Source organism: Poecilia reticulata, linkage group LG19 (genome assembly GCF_000633615.1).
Source record: "Poecilia reticulata strain Guanapo linkage group LG19, Guppy_female_1.0+MT, whole genome shotgun sequence".
Classification (NCBI taxonomy): domain Eukaryota; kingdom Metazoa; phylum Chordata; class Actinopteri; order Cyprinodontiformes; family Poeciliidae; genus Poecilia; species Poecilia reticulata.
Genome location: NC_024349.1, coordinates 11391736 through 11410991, shown reverse-complemented (window position 1 = coordinate 11410991; position 19256 = coordinate 11391736). Strand labels below are relative to the sequence as shown.

The 19256-nt window shown below is 38.0% G+C and overlaps 1 protein-coding gene, 1 long non-coding RNA gene and 1 pseudogene across 3 annotated transcripts; all 3 read left to right on the top strand.

Annotated features, from left to right (window-relative positions):
* Positions 1-1086: 1086 nt before the first annotated feature.
* LOC103481505 (uncharacterized) lies at positions 1087-7620 on the top strand. 2 transcript variants are annotated; one of them, XR_536312.2, is made up of 3 exons: positions 1087-2893; positions 4403-4437; positions 5769-7620. It is a non-coding gene; the product is annotated as an uncharacterized LOC103481505 (long non-coding RNA). The 2 variants fall into 2 exon arrangements; XR_001775989.1 differs by lacking the exon at positions 4403-4437 and having other exon boundaries at positions 1098-2893.
* Positions 7621-9787: 2167 nt separating this feature from the next.
* Positions 9788-17224, top strand: LOC103481504 (5-hydroxytryptamine receptor 3A-like). Its single transcript, XM_008436982.2, has 10 exons — positions 9788-9979; positions 11128-11285; positions 11370-11414; positions 11530-11639; positions 13596-13765; positions 13850-14010; positions 14558-14768; positions 14852-15001; positions 15357-15442; positions 16058-17224. Exons 1-10 carry the CDS (start codon positions 9940-9942, stop codon positions 16274-16276), a joined length of 1350 nt encoding a protein of 449 aa, XP_008435204.1. The 5' UTR covers positions 9788-9939; the 3' UTR covers positions 16277-17224.
* Positions 17225-17341: 117 nt separating this feature from the next.
* The window catches only part of LOC103481820 (5-hydroxytryptamine receptor 3A-like), a 9711-nt pseudogene continuing 7796 nt past the window's right edge, over positions 17342-19256 (top strand).

Sequence of the window (19256 nt, the reverse complement as noted above, 5' to 3'; positions counted from 1 at the left end):
ATGACTAAATTTGTTTCTTGGAAAGCAGAATAAATCAAGTTTCTTTGTATAGGACATTTCAAGGCAGCTCAAAGTGTTTTACGTCATAAAAGCACAAAAATCAACAATTGAAACTTTTGCCATTGTTACATCCATTTTCTTACACCCTTGTCCCTTGGTGGGGTCAGGGGGGTTGCTGGTGCCCATCTCCAGCTAATGTTCCGGGCGAGAGGTGGGGTCACCCTGGACAGGTTGCCAGTCTGTTGCAGGGCAACACAGAGACACACAGGACACACAACCATGCACACACACACTCACACCTAGGGGCAATTTAGACAGACCAATTAACCTGACAATCATGTTTTTGGGCTGTGGGAGGAAACCAGAGTACCTGGAGAAAACCCACGCATGCACAGGGAGAACATGCAAACTCCATGCAGAAAGACTGGGGCCGGGAATTGAACCCAGAACCCTCTTGCTGCAAGTCAACAGCTCTACCAACTGCGCCACTGTGCAGCCCCTGCTGTCATTACACATTTGGCAAAATTTGTAATTTATTTTTAATATATAAATATAAATAAATATATATAATAAATATAATATGTCACACTGACTGGTGATTTAACTAAGCTCTATGAGTACGTTACATAAAATGATCAACATTGCTTGTTCATAGACATTGTATTGAAGAATATTATTGGGAAAATTGAGTGGAAGAAAATGCTTGTGCAGAAAATGCAGCAGGAATACTGGAGCTCTACTGAAGTTGCTGTGCAGACAGTCCACTGTTTTTCTACCAGTTTGTCTTCCCACAGCTCTCATGCTGTAGACTTTGACATTGTCGTAACATACACTTTCTGTATCATAAATCTTATTAGTGACTTGTCTGCACCTGCTGTCTGTTGTTAAGGTGTGGGCGGTGCTGCAGAGACACTGACAGGCTAAAGTGAAGACAGAGCTGAACCTTATCGCTTCCTGTCATTTCTAATTTTCCTCTGACGTGTTTAAAAACAATCAGGATAAATTGGAAAGTTACCTTTGGAGTTCTGCAGGGGTGGCTGCAAATAAGAACATTATTTGCCATAATTTGACCTTNTTTTATGTGTAACAAAGGTGCAATTTGTTTTTTATTTCAGTGTTTAATCAGAAAACTGCTCCTTGTTTGTGTGTGTTTGTGAGTGAGGACAGTGAACGAATGAAGGTTAATCAAATGGTGGGCGTGAGTCGAGGGGTTCTTGGAGTTTAATGCAAACATAACGAGGTTAGCTGTCAAACTGACAGCATAAAACATGTTTATGTAAATTAGTTTCTCTGTAAATGGTGTTTTTGTGGGTGTTTGTTGGGACCTAAAGACCTTCCAGGTTGAGTGCACTTGTGCAGCCTGCAACAGAACGTGTGGGTTTGAAATCACGTGAGCGTATGCATGTGTGTGTGTGCATCTATGTGAGTTATTGCAGATACATCCAGAATGCTTCCCATTGGTTTTTGAAAATGGACAGAAACACTGTAACCTTAGTCAACTTGTGAGGACTTATGTAAAGTCAATAGAGAGACAATAAAGTGAGGATGGTTGTTTAAAGGCAGTGAATTCATGCTCAGTTTCATATTCACAGGTGTGTCCATGGTCACCATTCAGGGCGAGAACAAATTGGGTTTTTACATTTTTTAAGCCACAAATATCCACTGACTTTTACTGTGTTCTGCAGCTGTTTTTGAAAAAACAAACACACACATTTTTCTAGACCAGAAGCCTTCACATGTTGTAGGTTTGGAGCACTTTCCTTATGACTTCTCTGAGGTTTAGTAGAGAGAGATAAGAAAAAACTAAAAAAAACCTTCTGGTTGTCTCACACCCCTATTTAATCACATGCATGACTCAGCATGTTGTGGAAAATACATTTTAAATAAAGCTGCTTACATCTATTTATTATTATTATTGAAAATTGCTGATATTGAGTCCTCACTTAGTAACGCCATCCACTCTGAAGAGTTTAGTGCTTAAAAAAAACACAGGTTTCCAGTTTTCCCATTAATCAAGTTGTACATTGATTAGTTCTAGACTGCAGGCTGTCTCTCACACATTTCTTGTTTTGTCCAAAAAATTTTAAACCCCTTCAAAGTGAAACCTCTGTGAAAAAAAGGAATATTTTTTTTTTGGAAAAGCTGTCGGTTTTATCTTTACAAGGGGGGAAAATGACACATTATTTTACTCAACCAATATAATATTTCAAGCCCAGGCTTGAATGTTAAAACTATTTGACCAGAGAGAAATAAAGTAGAAGAAAATTGTGCTTAAAACTTTCAATCTGATTTGAATGTTTAGTCAGAAAACAGTCAGCTCCTGCAGCATGATGTCTGTTCTGTCAGTAATGTGTTTCCATATTCCATCATCTTCATACATTTTCTTGTTCTAATTACATCTGACACCCATTGGATACATTATGAGATCCATTTTAGAGTGTAAATGCTTTGTTTTCCCTGGTGTAGAGGAACGTTGCTGATGTAGTGTGTGAAGCAGAAGGCCAAACTTAAACACATTTGGTCTAAACTGAGTCCAGACCCTGTGATCGTTTAGCAGAAAACCTCCTAAAGATGGCTTTTAGAGATGTAGCTTATCTCCAGTTTCCATATTCACCATATATTCTGATTGTTGTTTAATCATTCTCCACTCCAGCATGGCCTCCTTCCTCCTCCCTCCTCCTCCTGCTCCTCCCTGCTCGTCTCACCCCTCTTCCCTCCCACCTCCACCCCCCCCTCACGCTGTGCCTGGCTGCTCTTGTTTGACCTTTGCCCTCGCTTGCAGGTGGGCGGAGCAGGTGTCCAGAGTTGGCCAATAACAATCAGGGCGTCGCCCACTGTGACACGCCCTCTTTGGGGTTGGATAATGAGCAGGCTCCCGACAGCCGATTCGCCGGTGAGTGGCAACCTGTCGAACATGGACCAATGAGAGCTTGAGGATAGAGGAAAGGAAAAGTGAGAAGTGCATGACTCGGCAGCCGCAGTCAAAAGTGTCAACTTTAAATAAAAAAGGAAGTTACTAAGAGGGGTTTTATAGCAAAGCATGAAGATCTGGTGCCTTACTTCTTCTCTTCATCCCTATCCGTTGGTGTTGTGGTTACTCCAGTAATTCATTTTCCCAGTACTGATTCGCTGTGCACTGTTTCCTTCCTCTTCCTTTGAGCCGAAGCCCYGTGAGTTTGTGAGCGGGAGCATCTGTCGGGTGTCTGATGAGCGATTTCCGCATGCAATCATTTAAAAGAAATAAAAAATTTAAGAATTTGTGTGCGTGTATGTGTGTGTGTGTGTGTGTGTGTGTGTGAGTGAAACTGGTATTTCTTGGTGATTCAAGTTCATGTTCGGTGTCTGCCAGCTCTGAGCCGCTTTGCAAAAACATCTGCACATCCCGTTGTCATCCATCATTCTGACCCCTCCATTCTTTCCCCCAACCCTCCTGTTGGAAGAGCTGAGGGTTCTTGGTTGGAGTCTGACTTAGTTTACAAGTGCTTACGCCTTACAGCCAATGATCAGAAATTACAATAACAAATAAAAAGTGAACACAAATGTTGGTTTTCTGAAAATGATGTGTAGTGTGTGGATGAAACACTCCGTTGCGGCTCCTTTTGCATGAATTACTGCAGCAGTGCAGTGTGCCATAAAGGGACTGTAAAAAAAGACACTACTTTCAAAAGGTTTGGTCAGTTCAGACTCTTCTGATGTTGCGTAAGTGGTCTAATACAAGCAATGTAACAGTTGTTGCACAGTTCCTAGATACTTAGGGATGTTATTACTGTCGAAGCTCCGACTCAGCCTTTTAAATCTCCAGTAAACTTTTAAAAATCTACTTTCAACTAAAAGCTGCTGCCTACACACCTTTTTATACATCAGTTTTTCCTTTCACTGAACKTTCCTTCATTATAGTGGGTTGCAGCACTCTGTGTAGAGCCTGCTTGACTAAAAAAAAATCTTATTAACTTTTCAACTYATGAGTCTTCTCCGTGATTGTCTAGGCCAATATAATGTAAAACAATAGCATTTCTGTTGGCTCTGTTTCAGCTGCTATATGGATTAAATATGATTTTTTTTCCTTAAACACACATTTTGATTTGCGCTGTACGAGTTCAAACTTCCCCAAAACCTTCAGCTTTGCATCTTTCTTGGTTTTCAACCCTTCCGCTCTCGAGCTCCCAGATCCCCCTCATCCCCACGATGATGTTTTATGCTGAACGTTGTGACATGTTTCCTACTCGTGTGTTGTAAAAGTTCTGTTATTTCTCTGTTTCTCTCCTTCTCGATCCTGCCATCGTTGTTCTCATCCTCTTCTGTTTTTTCCTGAACATTGTTTCCTTTCCTGCCTCCCCCCCCCATCTCTCTGTCTCTTCTTCGCCATCTTTATTTCCTCTTTGGCTCTCTTTCGGATGGACAGATGAGGAGTCGTGCCCAGTGCACATTGAGGACTAGGTATGGAGTCATGGTTAGATGAAGGATTAATCATCAGGGGGATTTTGGAGCTTTATTTTTCCTAGTTTTATTTTATACTGTACATAGAAACAAAATTGTAATAGGAGTGATAGTCACAACTGTGGGACTTTTTCACATTTTAACCTGATTTTGGCTTTTCAAAATAGTTTGCAGGTCTCCATCATCCCTTTCAACTGTAAAAGGTGGTTTTATAAAGTAATGAAAGCATTTTTAGGTGTTTTTTTATCTATTTAAAATCAAAACATACTTAATTTTCTATCTTTTCTGGTTAAAGAAATTAAAGGATATGCTGTACCAACTGATTGAAGTGATTTTAACAAACAGTTGCACAGTGTGGGTCTAAATGTGGATAAAACATGTATCTTTAATGTGCCCCCATAATGTGTAGCACGTGTTCAATAGGGTGGAAAATGTAAAATTCACAGTTTTCTGCTGCGTCCTGATGCAAACGCCACGCTTTATGTTGATAACGTAGTGCGAGTTGAAGAAACGCGATCATTTAAGAAGCGCTCGCATTGATTTTGTAACATTCGTCACATGACTGAAGCTGAAACAATGAATCAAACTAGTCGTGATAAATCAAGTATTGAAATTGTCGTAGTCTAATTTAGTAATTAATTCATCGTTAACTGGGGTATACAAGCTAAAAAAGAAAAGCTAAAGCAGGTTTTGCTGTCCAGTTATTGATCAGGAATTCCAACAAATAATCAACAGATCAGTCCCACGCTGTATAGATGTTAAGTCAAGCACTTATAACATGTTAAAAGTATTTTTAGCTGCAGATGCATCCCTTGGTACAAATGAACAAGCAAACATTAAAGGAATGCTACGTTGATGCATGTTAGGTCATGAAATGCTTATTTTATGATTTTAAAAATAACATATAAAAGATGTTTATTTGCACTTTTTATATTATATCTAATTCTGTAAAAAAAAAAGTGGCTAAATATAAAATTGGCAGAATATTTCAGTTTTTTTTTATCTCATTAATTGATGAATCATTAGAATAATTGATTMCTAAAATAACGGTTGTATATTTGCGTCTTCTTGTAATGCAAGGCTCATATGTAGTGGAGCAGAAGGGAACGGTGGGGTGAATGTCCGGGTTAAAAAGGACTACACCAGTTTAAATTACGCAGTAGACTCAAACCCCTTTTCTCCTGTGAGAAATCAGTTTACTTTGAAATTAAAATAGGTTTTTCTCTAACAACCTTCAATCTGTTCTGTCTGCATTGATTGTTTAGTGTAGAGATTTAAAGAAAATTCAGCACAGTATGACTGGGTGATGGCGTAATGGTTCTGTTTTTCAGACTTCATGTATCTCGGGGGCTTCAGGCCTGCTCTCGATCCGCTCTCCCACCACATCTCCACCAGCAACATTAACCTGGCGGAGCAGGGGGCGGAGAACAGGGACGGCCAGAGTCCCAGACATCCCCGCCGCGGACCGCTCATCGTGTAACCAGTCTAAACCGCCCCGCCCAGTCAGCCTCCCCACCCCCCGCCGCCCTGCCCTTTGGACTGTGGGTCCCGACCATCCGTCTCAAGATTTCTGTCGCCGCTGGAAACCGGCTGGAGTTAAACGAGGAAGGAAGAGGAATCACATTTCACATTGTTGGTGCACTTTTATCACGCGTTTTCCTCGTTTCGTCGTCAGTGACTATTTCTGGGAATGATTATCCTTCTGCTATTTTCTTATTTATTACCTATATAGGTATACCTATGAGAGCTCTGTATTGTGTTAGTGTCTTTAGAGAAATACATGCTGCTCCTCTTTCTCTACCTTCCTCCTTCCTTCCTACTGATCTACCAGCCAAACAGTCAGGGGCTACTGTGATCGGCAATCTGATTTATTACTACTAACTTCTTCCTCTGTGTCAGAAACTGTGCTGTGAGTGAGTGGTGGGACACTTTGACCCTAAACATCGTCTCTCACTGGAGTCAAACGACGCTGACCCCTCGCTTCGGATCAGGGAGCTTCATTCTCAACGTTTGCATGCAGCTTTTCACGTTTTTCCTTCCATTCCTTGTCACGCTTTAGAAACTCCTGAATGTAAATTTAGAAGAAGAAGAAGAAGAAGAAGAAGAAGAACATTTTTTGATAGCTGAGCCAACAAACGGTGGCCAAAATAAACCTGGAGAAACAGACATATAAGGTAGAATGTAGAACAGCGACGGTGGATTTTATTGAAAGGGGATCATTCACACTTTAAATCTTCACTTAAACTGGAAATAAATCCAAACTTTGATACACACAACCTTCCATCTCCATCCTCTCCTTCATTTTAGCATGTCAGTATTAATGCAGTGCAACAGCAAGTACGACCAAGCAATAAAAAAACTCCTGCACCTCCATCTTTTCACCTCCTGCACTAGTTTAGAGCGGACTGTGTTTGCACTTCAAACCTTTCAGTATGTTCTGATTGTCTTCTCCTACTTTGATGTTGCCATTATGAAGGGAATCAAGGTGAGGAAAACCTCCTGCAGGGCATTTGAAAATGATGTAGCAAGGATTTTCCTCCACCCTCGTCCTCCCCCAGAAACCTCTCCGATCTTCCCGATCCGCCCGCCTCCTCTCGTTTGTGAGCCTTTAGTTGTTTTTTGGTTTTGTAAAACTTTTGATGTATATCTCACCTGTTGTCAAATCGTTGGTGTTTTAATTTGTTGCAGAACACTGTGCTGTTTCTTAGAATGTGGATGAAAATATGTGAAAATTTCGTGAAGAGGTTTACATAATCGTGCAAACATAACGGATAACTCAAGAGGAACAATACCTACAATTGATGCACTATTAGCAGACTCCTAGACGACACTTTCCGGTGCATGAGGTGATGACAGAAGCAAGCATGTTAGTCTAGGTCAGCCTGCACCCTCCTGTAGACTTGATAATGGACCACTGCACAAATCTGAAGCGGTACCATGTCTTTCTGTCGTGTTGCATTTCGATTGTTGGCGCCCTGTTTCTATTGGCCTGCTCAGGTCAAGACTTCTGCACTACTATAACCCAGCTGCAAACAGTCACGTGATCACTGTCTGAATGTTCAGACAGCGCTGCTTTCTGGCACCAGTCTCAGTATGATATCACAGGAAATTCACAAAACCCCACTTTTCTAGAGTGAAAATGAGAAATAGACTTAAACAGACAATAAAGATTTTGCAACTAAACGGCCCGAGTGATTTTCTGTGTTCTTTTAATTTTTTTCTTCTGAAACGTCTCAGTGATACTGACCTTGCACATGGAAATGCATGTCATTAAATTAAAATTGAAAAGTACATTTATTAAGTGGAAACTACGTATTATATAGATTCATATATAATACGATTTTTATTTTTATTGTTGATTTCTGTTCATTTTAAGTAGATGACTAAATTTGTTTCTTGGAAAGCAGAATAAATCAAGTTTCTTTGTATAGGACATTTCAAGGCAGCTCAAAGTGTTTTACGTCATAAAAGCACAAAAATCAACAATTGAAACTTTTGCCATTGTTACATCCATTTTCTTACACCCTTGTCCCTTGGTGGGGTCAGGGGGGTTGCTGGTGCCCATCTCCAGCTAATGTTCCGGGCGAGAGGTGGGGTCACCCTGGACAGGTTGCCAGTCTGTTGCAGGGCAACACAGAGACACACAGGACACACAACCATGCACACACACACTCACACCTAGGGGCAATTTAGACAGACCAATTAACCTGACAATCATGTTTTTGGGCTGTGGGAGGAAACCAGAGTACCTGGAGAAAACCCACGCATGCACAGGGAGAACATGCAAACTCCATGCAGAAAGACTGGGGCCGGGAATTGAACCCAGAACCCTCTTGCTGCAAGTCAACAGCTCTACCAACTGCGCCACTGTGCAGCCCCTGCTGTCATTACACATTTGGCAAAATTTGTAATTTATTTTTAATATATAAATATAAATAAATATATATAATAAATATAATAAATATAATATGTCACACTGACTGGTGATTTAACTAAGCTCTATGAGTACGTTACATAAAACGATCAACATTGCTTGTTCATAGACATTGTATTGAAGAATATTATTGGAAAATTGAGTGGAAGAAAATGCTTGTGCAGAAAATGCAGCAGTAATACTGGAGCTCTACTGAAGTTGCTGTGCAGACACTCCACTGTTTTTCTACCAGTTTGTCTTCCCACAGCTCTCATGCTGTAGACTTTGACATTGTCGTAACATAAACTTTCTGTATCATAAATCTTATTAGTGATTTGTCTGCACCTGCTGTCTGTTGTTAAGGTGTGGGCTGTGCTGCAGAGACACTGACAGGCTAAAGTGAAGACAGAGCTGAACCTTATCGCTTCCTGTCATTTCTAATTTTCCTCTGATGTGTTTAAAAACAATCAGGATAAATTGGAAAGTTACCTTTGGAGTTCTGCAGGGGTGGCTGCAAATAAGAACATTATTTGCCATAATTTGACCTTCTTGTTTTTGTTTTTTTTATTGAAACTCATTGTCTCATTTACAAGAGAGACTTGAAACATACAGCATAAAACAGTAATAATACAATCTACTTAACACTTAAAATCAATACCATGTTATCATCTGAAGGGTTTTTACTAATAACTAATACAATTTCCTTCAATGTACTGAGTACTTATACACACGCTTATCAATAAGCTAATATTTCTGTTTTAAAAATCACTTTTTACTCATATAAAATCCACATTTTCTGAAAGATTAAACTTTGTGTTTTTAACAAGTTGTAAAACCTCGTGTTTATAAACACAATCATAAATGAACGCATAAAACAGTCTGTGTAATAAATCTATATATTATATAACTTTGTCATTCAACTTATTGACGAATAACTTTATATGTAACTAAATTGCTCCGGTGTAATTCTTTACTTGCAGATTATTTTTGTGGTGATTAATTGGCTCATGTTGATTATTAGGACAGATGTGGTGTTTAAAGTTAATCGGGGTCTTAGTGGCGAGAGGCCAACTGGAGACAATGACGACATAAGTGGGTTTAATTGGGGAAAATGTTCATAATCTTGTTGCCWGGGTGATCAAGTTCTGTTCAAATCAAATTTCTCCTTCTGTTTTGCGGTTGGCCGCTGTCCAAGCTTTGCGTCATCTGTCCCGTAACTGCACTCACATTCTGCGTACAGAGTCCAAATTCGCCTTATTCCTCTTCTCAGTGACAGGAAGCTGTAAAATCATATTATCTCTGCCTCTGAGCACACAACCTGCCTTTCTACTGAGTTTGGATTTTTGTCACTTTCCACCCAAAACAATCATAGCSATCACTGGCTGTCAGGAGCATCCAAGTTAAACGTGATATATATCAAATAGTCTACRTCTCCTCCCTCTGTAAGCTAATTATGTGCCATATGTGTCTACATAAGAAGTTTTTTTTTCCATTTCAGGCAGGAGAGGAATGGTTGTCTGTGAGCAGCCTCCAGCTGAGAATAAAAGACCCTCAGCTCAAACGGCAGAGACGTGCAAAAAGCTGCAGAGATGACCGGTGCTGCCTTCCTCCTGCTGCTCATCCTGACAGGTCAGTTTCTTAAAGCTGCACACCTTAAAAATAATCACATAATGTTCCTCTCATTTTGTCTGGGGATTTTTAGTTTTTAAAATTTCAGTAAGCGATMTGCTGGAACTTAAATAATTACTGAACCTGCATATTTCAAATTACTTCGGTTTGAGGCTTAAACTCAATATGTGCATGAAGTAATTTAACCAGAAACCTACAATCTCTGCATGATTWATATCAAAAACAAATAATAAAAAAACACCTTCAAAAAACAGCAGTTGTAGATAAAATTATAGTTTACTAATTAAATTTAAAATTTAATTTAAGTGAAGATTGCTTGTATCTTTCTTATTAAAAATACTAAAATGTCTAGTCAGTGTAAATTTCCAGATATTTCTATTTTAGAATATATTTAAAATTGTGTAATAATCAAAAGACGCCTCTAACCCGTTTATAAATGGGTGAATAAAATGTAAAAAAAAAACAATAAACTAACTAAATGTACTTTTATTAATTTCTTGAGAGAGGATGCATGCATTATATTGATTTCTAGCTAAAATCTATAAACTCATATTGTAGTTTTTTTAAACAAAGAGTGTAAACACTTCATAATTTCAATTATATATGTTTTTAAAAATTGTAGAAATCCTTGACTTTCTTTTTAGTCAACTGTAAAATGTGGAAAAACAAATTAAAACACAATGAATCATGTATAACATTAAAACTCAACAAAATTTAATTTAAAGAACATTTTTATCTTCCAAACATTTACAGACCGTTGTATATGTTGACCTTGTGCTGTTTCTAGTATTTCAATAGAATATATATTTAAAACCTCCTCCCAAAAAACCAAAGCACAGCTAATATGATAAGACARAGCACAGTACAATGCAATATAGGAAATGAAATGTTTGTTGAATATTCATACAATATTTTCACAAATGTTAAGAGTTTAACATGCAATAACTAGAATTTTACAGAACAGTCTTGTTTTTCTTGAAATCTGGATTAACAGTACATTTTGAAAATAAAAACTACTTTAACAATCACACAATGCTTCACATCAAKTTTTAAAYTATAAAACAATAAGACTGCAGTGTGATACTGAGCTTCTTGTTTGTGTACAAGATTTCCGAATGAAATCCTKCAGGATGTCTGTTCCTCTGTAGGCGGCGGGTCCTGCAAAGTGTGCAGCTATCAGGACGTTCTGGACTACCTGAACCTGACAGCGGACAATAGCGTGTTTAAACTGACCCGGCCCGTTCGGGACCACACACACATCACTGTGGTGAAGCTGGACATCATTGTCTATGCCATCCTGGCGGTGGTACGGGCTGCACTGCAGCTTAGAGGATGTGTGATTTATCAGTTACCTGACAGGTGTTTCACATGTGTTTGTCTTTATTCTCAGGTGGAAAAAACACAAACCTTTGTTCCTTTCATCTGGTCGTCAATGGTCAGTCAAAACCGAGATCTGAAAAAGTCTTAAGTGCAGAGCTTGTATCGTTATTCACCTTCTTGTATTCTGTTTGGCTCCGTTGTTTAATTTTTTTCTACTTAATTTACTGCAGCAGTGGAACAGCGAGTTCATCTCATGGGACCCGGCTCAGTTTTGTGGAATCACTCAGATTTCGATTCCTAAAGATCTGCTCTGGAAACCAGATCTCTTCATCTACGAGATGTAAGCCTACATCAACACACCGACATTTACCTACATTTATACCAAAACAAACACAGGCGGATTATTTAATTTAGACACATAAAAGTTAAGATTTCAATGTATTTTGTTTTTTATGTGACAATTGAACAAAAAGTAGTGTATGATAGCAAAATGGAAGGAAAATTATACTAGTTCACTGTTTTTTTTACAGTTGAAAAAAAGCGTATAATGTATACTCCTATATACAATTGCCTTCAAAACATTGCATACCATCCAAACTGTAAAATATTAGTGGTGGTAGCGTCATACTGTGGGTATGTGAAGTTAAATTTAGGATAATCCTGAAAGAAAATATGTTAGAGGTTGTAAATTGCTTGAGAAAGAGGTTGAAAGTTTGACTTCCAGCATGAAAATGATCCTAAACACAAACCCAGAACTACAGCAAAATGGTTGAGATCAAAGCAAATTCATGCGTTAGATTGGCCCAGTCAAAGTCCAGCTCTTAAAAAATACCAAACAGTTCCCAGCAAAGTGTCATATGTTGAAATACTTAAATCTCTTAGATTTAAGTATTTCTGTGTGGTCCTTTGATGGACTGGCAACCAGCTCTTACAAGACTCTGTGAGAAAAACCCTCCATTTTTATTAATTAGTAATATGTTTATTAATTAGTAATATGTATGCATTAGTGCCAGGAGTATATGTGAAGTTAAAACTACTTAAAAAAAAGAAACAAGCTAAAAGAACCAGCCTAAAACAAGAAATGTTAACATATGTAACATATTATTAAATTAATAATAATAATAATAATAATGATAATAATACATTTTATTTCAAAGGCGCCTTTCTGGCACTCAAGGACACCGTAGAATAGTAAAAAAAAACTGTGACAGAAACAAATAAAATGTAACAAGTAAAAGTAGATAAAAATAAATAAAACAAAACAATGTATCTATATAAAAACTATGTAAAATCAGGCAAACCAATTGTGTCATGTGTATTTTCCGCACTATAAGGCGCACCTAAAAACCTTCAATTTCCTCAAAAGCCGACAGTGCGCCTTATAATCCGGTGCGCCTTATATATGGACCAATATTGAGCCACAACATGTCTAGCAACTACGGCAGGGGTGTCAAACTCCAGTCCTCGAGGGCCGGTGTCCTGCAACTTTTAGATGTGCCTTAGCTGCACCACACCTGAATAGAATAATTAGGTCATTAGCAAGGTTCTGGAGAACGTATCTACACAAAGAGGATGTAATTAAGTCATTTCATTCAAGTGTTTTGTACCTGTGGCACATCTAAACACTGCACGACAGCGGCCCTTGAGGACTGGAGTTTGACACCCCTGAACTATGGTAAGCAGCCGCCGACTTCATTTTCCCCGTAGAAGAAGAAGCGCGCGGTGCATGCTGGGATAGTTGTCAGAACGCTGGTTTGTTAATAAAGTTTGACTGACCTATCTACCTACCAACCTGATAATCAGGTCGTCTGCAGGTCATTAAGGGTGACCATCGTCCGGCCACACCCCGGACCAGTCGCGGAAGGCTCTCCTCGCCGACCCGAGTTGGACTGTTTTGTTGACAATCCAAACAAAACAGTGCAGCAACAGTGCAAAATTTAGTGCAGCTCCTTCTAGGGGATTCATAACGTAACTCCAGCCTCTGATGTAGCATCTATTCTATGCGCCTTATAATCCGGTGCGCCTTATAGTGCGGAAAATAGGTACACAAGTTATGCTTTCCTTATTGTGTATTATTTATCTCCTCTGTTTGATGACTGGTCTATTAGTTTACTGTGTTCTCATTTTTATTAAAGTACGCGCCGCTATTTACAGAATAATGATAAGCAAACAGTTGTCCTGCAGCTGTAAGGAAAAAATCAAGCCTCTGTTGGTTCAGTTTATTTCAGATTTTATGTAAACGCTCACAAATCCCACCGTAAAAAGAAACGTGCTGTACATGTGTGTTTTGCTTCAGGATAGAGAAGGACAACTCGCCTCTCTACCTGAACATAATGGTGAATTTTGACGGCACCATCATTGCTGGTGACGACATGCGTGTCGTCAGCACCTGCAAGATGGACGTCCACAAGTTTCCCTTTGACACTCAAGAGTGCAGCATATCGATTGGTTCTACAGTTTACTGCGGTGCGTTTCTGTCAATGTTATGACTGCCACACGGCTTTTATGAATTGCCTTTCATTTACTGCCCTGTGTTTTCTCTGCCAGCAGAGAAGGAAATGCGAATTCTTCCGTCTTCGAACTCGTCTCGGGTTACTCAGTTTTCACAGCAGATCATGAAGACGCAGGGAGAGTGGGAGTTCCTGCGTCTGTCTGTCAACAACTCCCTTCTTACCTACGAGAACAGAAGCTGGGACATGCTCATATATACAGTATGTAACACACAGGTCTGCTACAACAACTCATTTTGCTGGATGTTAAATTATCCCAGAAATTATTTTGATAATCAATACTGTTGTTTTTTTAAACTAATAACATGATAATGGAATAATAATGCCAGTTCACCCCATCAAAGACTACTAAGCTTTCATTTTGCACAAAATATTCTACACTGGAAGACATTTTAAATATCCAAAAATAAAGCACAACAATCCAAAATAATAAATAAAAAAGGAAATAAAAGTACACATTACTAAAAACATGAGTACAATGAATTATGAAGTCTCTGTGCATAAAATTCCCCTTCAAAAATAATTAATCACAAGAGTGAAATTTATCTAGTTCATCTTAATTGAATAATTGCTATTGTGACACCTGCAAAAACAACGAAGTGAAGAAAGGCAATTAATATAAAGCTGTTTCTGCAAGTAMGTCTCTGCTTGATAAAAATGTCTGGACAGTTTTAGATGCTCAAAAATCGAARTAATGTAACATATTTTCCTATAGCAATAGTGTTGGAAAAAATATGCGTTTCCTCAGGTCACCATAAAGAGGAGGCCCCTCCTCCATGTCATCAATTTCCTGTTGCCCATCCTGTTCTTCCTCTCCCTGGATCTCGCCTCTTTCTWCATCTCGGACCATCGGGGGGAGAAACTGGGCTTCAAAGTCACGGTTCTGCTGGCCATCTCTGTCCTCCTGGTCATCCTTAATGACATCCTGCCTGCCATGTCCAACAGGACTCCACTGATAGGTACTAAACACTGTGCACTAAACACAAATCTATGTTAAACTTCTCAAACAAACAATASTAATACGGTTTCCCGCTCCACTTAGCGACCTACTGCATTGTGATTTTTGCTCTGATGCTGCTGAGTCTTTTGGAGACGATCCTGGTCACGTATCTGATTGAAAAAGATGAGTTCAGCCCACAGGAAAACCAGGAGAGCAAGCAAAAAAATACCAAAACTAAGAATTGTGACAAAGGTGAGAAGCATCACATCTGTAAGTCTCACATAAATGCCTTAGAAGTCACAACATTCTTGGTCATAATTTTACTTCTCCTTTTAGATTACATGAAAGGAAAGTTGCAAAAGTTTGTTGTTTTGTTYCTCCTGGCAGAAGAACAGTCAGAATAATAAATGATGTCGCCCAACACATAAATATTTTAAACATTTACATGCTAAATTCCAGTGTTTAAAATGTCCGTAAAGTGATGGTTTTATCTGTCTGTTTCTATAAAGTCCAGAGAAAGGTGCTTATTCTTTTTGTGCTACCTGCCTTTTTATTATACTTCTTATGTCTGCAGACTAATTCCTAAAAAAACTTATTTTGCTTTTAGAAGATGAGGAGCAAACCATCTGTAAAAGCATCTGCAGAGATGCAGAAAAGGAAAGGCAGCATGAGATTCTTTCTGTACTTGAAGAGGTATGACATCATATGTATATAGAAACTCATATTTTGCGTTAGATTTGGCCATGCAAACWGTTTGTTAGCATGTTCCAGAGACAAATTTCTACCCAAATGCACCAAAACATAGAAAACTGAAACACTATTGGGACTTTTCAGGGTATTTTAAATTATAATAGGACAAACAGTAGCCTGATAATGATCATACAAATCTGGAATATAGACAAATTAATAGCCAGTTTTTACATTTCATTTCAAAATAAATTGAGTGCTAAAGCAGGTTTGTTATGGTGTGACTTTACTTATTTGTTGGTCTTTCACTCTTCTTTGTACTATTTTTTACTCTAATGCCACTTTAGTGAAACTAAATACGACCAGACGTTTTCAGATTAACCTCAAAATGTCTGAGTTTGTTTTGGCAGAAATTTACTTCTGTTTTTTTCTATCTACATCAGCCTTAATATGCGTTCGTATCGTCTGCTTCAAAGAATCTGGCCCAGGTCATTTATGCGTTCTCACAGGCCAGCACGGAGATAGCCAGCTTCACTTGTTCATGAGTGAAGCCTCAGCTGTCTTTGTTGTCAAATAGTGTCCAATACAACAAGAACAATACTAGCTTCTGATTATCTCCAGGTGAACAGCACTCTTCAGTCAGGAGAATCTCATGTGCTGCTGTTGATCCTGGATGAGCTGAAGAAGATGCAGAAAACTGTTTACGTCCATCTTGGCTACAGAGAAGAAAAGGTAAAGTTGGTGTCTTGGGCAAAAAGAATCAACAGATCTTTCTTCATCTGCTACACCATCACAGTTTTCCTCTTTCTCTACCTTATCTTCAGAGAATGGAAGTCTTAGAAATCTAAGATAATTTGTTCAAGTGCAATTGAATTTTTTTTTTTTTGCTGCAGATGGAACTTGTTAATGTTAAATGTTAATATGTAAAAGGTGTCCAGTTTACCCCATTTTTGGCAGTTGTTTAGCACACAGTCTGCTTTGTTTTGGACTGAAGTCCCAAAGCAGACTTCACTAAATACATGCACAGAGGCACCTATAATCCAGCAGATGAGCAATTTGCAAAAAGAAGCAAATGTAAAAGTGATCAAAGAGAAAGAAAAAAATGTTTTCCCTGAAAGACCTCCTGGTTCCTGGTAAAGGAAAGTATTTAATTATATCAGGGAGAATTTACATTTTTAATGTGTTTCTAAAGAAATAAGATATGYATGTTTTTAAAATGCAGTTGCATATTGTAGAAGACAAAGTATTCCACTCAGTTTAAAAGTTAAAGATGTGCAAACCACTAATGCATCTCAGTAGAGCTAATACAGATGGCATAGATATATGTGGARTAACAATRTGGGATCCATTGTCAGGAAAAAAAATCAAATCTGTGCTTTCTTGACTGAGTTGTTATCTGCAATAAACACATGAAAAAAGGAGTCTTGCTTTTATTAGTGCTGCTGTGCGTACTTGACATAAAGGCATACTTCTGWTCCACATTTCATTTTTATTTATTTCTCTTTGCGAATACACTATTAGCTATCTTTTAAATATAAACATTTACTCTAGTATTCTGACTTTGATATTGATGTGCGCCAAACAAAAGAGAAAACATGAATGCACATGAAAATAGACAGAGGGGGAACAACAAATGAGGAATTATTACTTGTTTTCTGATGAATTTGTGGACTAAATCACAGGCTTTACATATTCTTCAGTACAATATTATCTTSTTCCAATATTTGGTTAAAAAATGCATTTTAGCAAACTATTGACTGCTAAAACTTATAMTAGGACATGGATATATTCTCCAGAAAGATGATKKTKRWKWAWWAAWWMTTYYTTYTWYWAYAWKRWKGWWKKWKGWGKAKTATWWTWTWWTRWWRKMMSYMACMCTWAYYCAAATTAATTGAAGTTAACTCTTRAAATACATCACTCTGTCTTTAATCAATCTATATACTAGTTGCATGTTTTAAATTTAATTAGTTTCAAATTTTCCATTTTATCTCACAACCCTCCTTTTAGCGTCTTTAAAGTTCTCTGCATGGTAATGGATGACAGGAGAAGACCCTMCGATGGTTAATCCCAGGCTTTTAGCAAACTTTGTCGTGAAGATGGGTCTCCTGTTGAGAAAATTGGGTTTCAGCGCTCAGCCGCCCACAGTGAGACTGRCAGGAGACGACAATAAAACAAGTGGCTTTAATTGGGGACAGAGCTCATAATGTTGCTCTCACATTGTCTCGGTTCCATTCTAATCAAATTGTACATGCTGCATCATCTTCTCCTCTAACTGTGAGCTCAAGTCACAAGTTCAGAGCTAAATTGGTCCTATTATTCTTCTTGTTGACAGCAAGCTGTAAAGTCACATTATCTCTGGCTTTAAGCTGATGGATGTCTTCCACCTGCCTTTTATATTCAGTTTGGCTTTTTTAAAGTMATCTGTTGCAGAARTCTCAGCTGTCAGAAGTATCAAAGTCAGATAAATAGCAGGCAATGAATGTCCCCTCCCTCTGTAAGCTAATTATCTGTCACACATGCCTACAATGGAGGGATAGCTCATTTAAACGTGTTTGGTCGGACTTCGCTGATGAGAATAAAGGACTGTCCCAGCAACACTAGACTGCAAAAAGCTCCTGAGATGATGCACATTTCATTTTTTCTGCTTGTTATCATCACAGGTAAGTTTTTTTTAAAAATGCATTTCTGTTTTAGGAATTTATTTAATTTGATAGAAGAGCAATAACATTTCAAATATTTGTTGCCTAGAAGTGTTCTACGTAGTGACATAAACTAATTTTATGCACATTTAAAATGTACATATTGAGAGAAATTTCATTAAAGTACTTTAAATTTATAACTGAAGTAATTTTGAAATACAAATGTTATCTACCTCTCCAACTATAAAAGTTTTGTTTAATAAATAATCAGATTTTAACTTAAAGATTCACCTTACCAGCAGCACATAGGCTTCACAACAAATCARATTGTTAGCTGACAGAAATGTTTCCATAGCAATTGGTTAAAAAAACATAAAACCAGCAGTCTATTACTTACAGGTGCATCTTTTGTGTACGTATAGATACATTTTGTGACAAAAACTAAAGTGAATGAATGATGGCGTAATAATTCCTGCTTTTAGTCAGCAACATTTCAAAGTGACAGTGTTCTTAATCCTCCCATTTTCTATGGCTCTATTAATGTTATTGTTCTGATGTTAACTTACAGGCTTTTTACTTCTAAATCATCTCAGTACTGAAGAAGCATTTTGGATGAGAAGTGAAACTTAATCAAGAATCAAGAGAAATTTTTAGCATGACCTGGATGAGAGAGAATCTAAATAAATACAGCTCATTCTCAGAGTAATTATCTGTGTAGAAAGCAAAAATAAATAAAAAATMATTGAAAATTTCTATTCAGCAAGACATTTGAGCAGTTAATTAAGCTATTCAGTTAATTAAGCTATTCCAAAAGTGCTGTATTTCTGTTAAATCCTTGAGTAACTCTTGGTATGGATTGTCTTTCTGTAGGTATGGTGTCCTGTAAAGTTTGCAGTTATCAGGATGTTCTGGACTACTTAAATCTGACAGTGGACACCAGTGTGTTTAAACTGACCCGACCCGTTCTGGACCACACACACACCACAATGGTGAAGACGGATCTGATCCTCTACGCCATTCTGTCGGTGGTACTGTATGCTTTTTGATGTGAGGCTCATCAGTRCGGATGTCCCGATTCTGATATTTTAATGGACAAAGGAATAAAGCAATATGCAAAACACTTTATAAGTTTTTGCACTGAAAATGGGTTGATTCTAAAATCTTTATTTGCAATGGGGAGC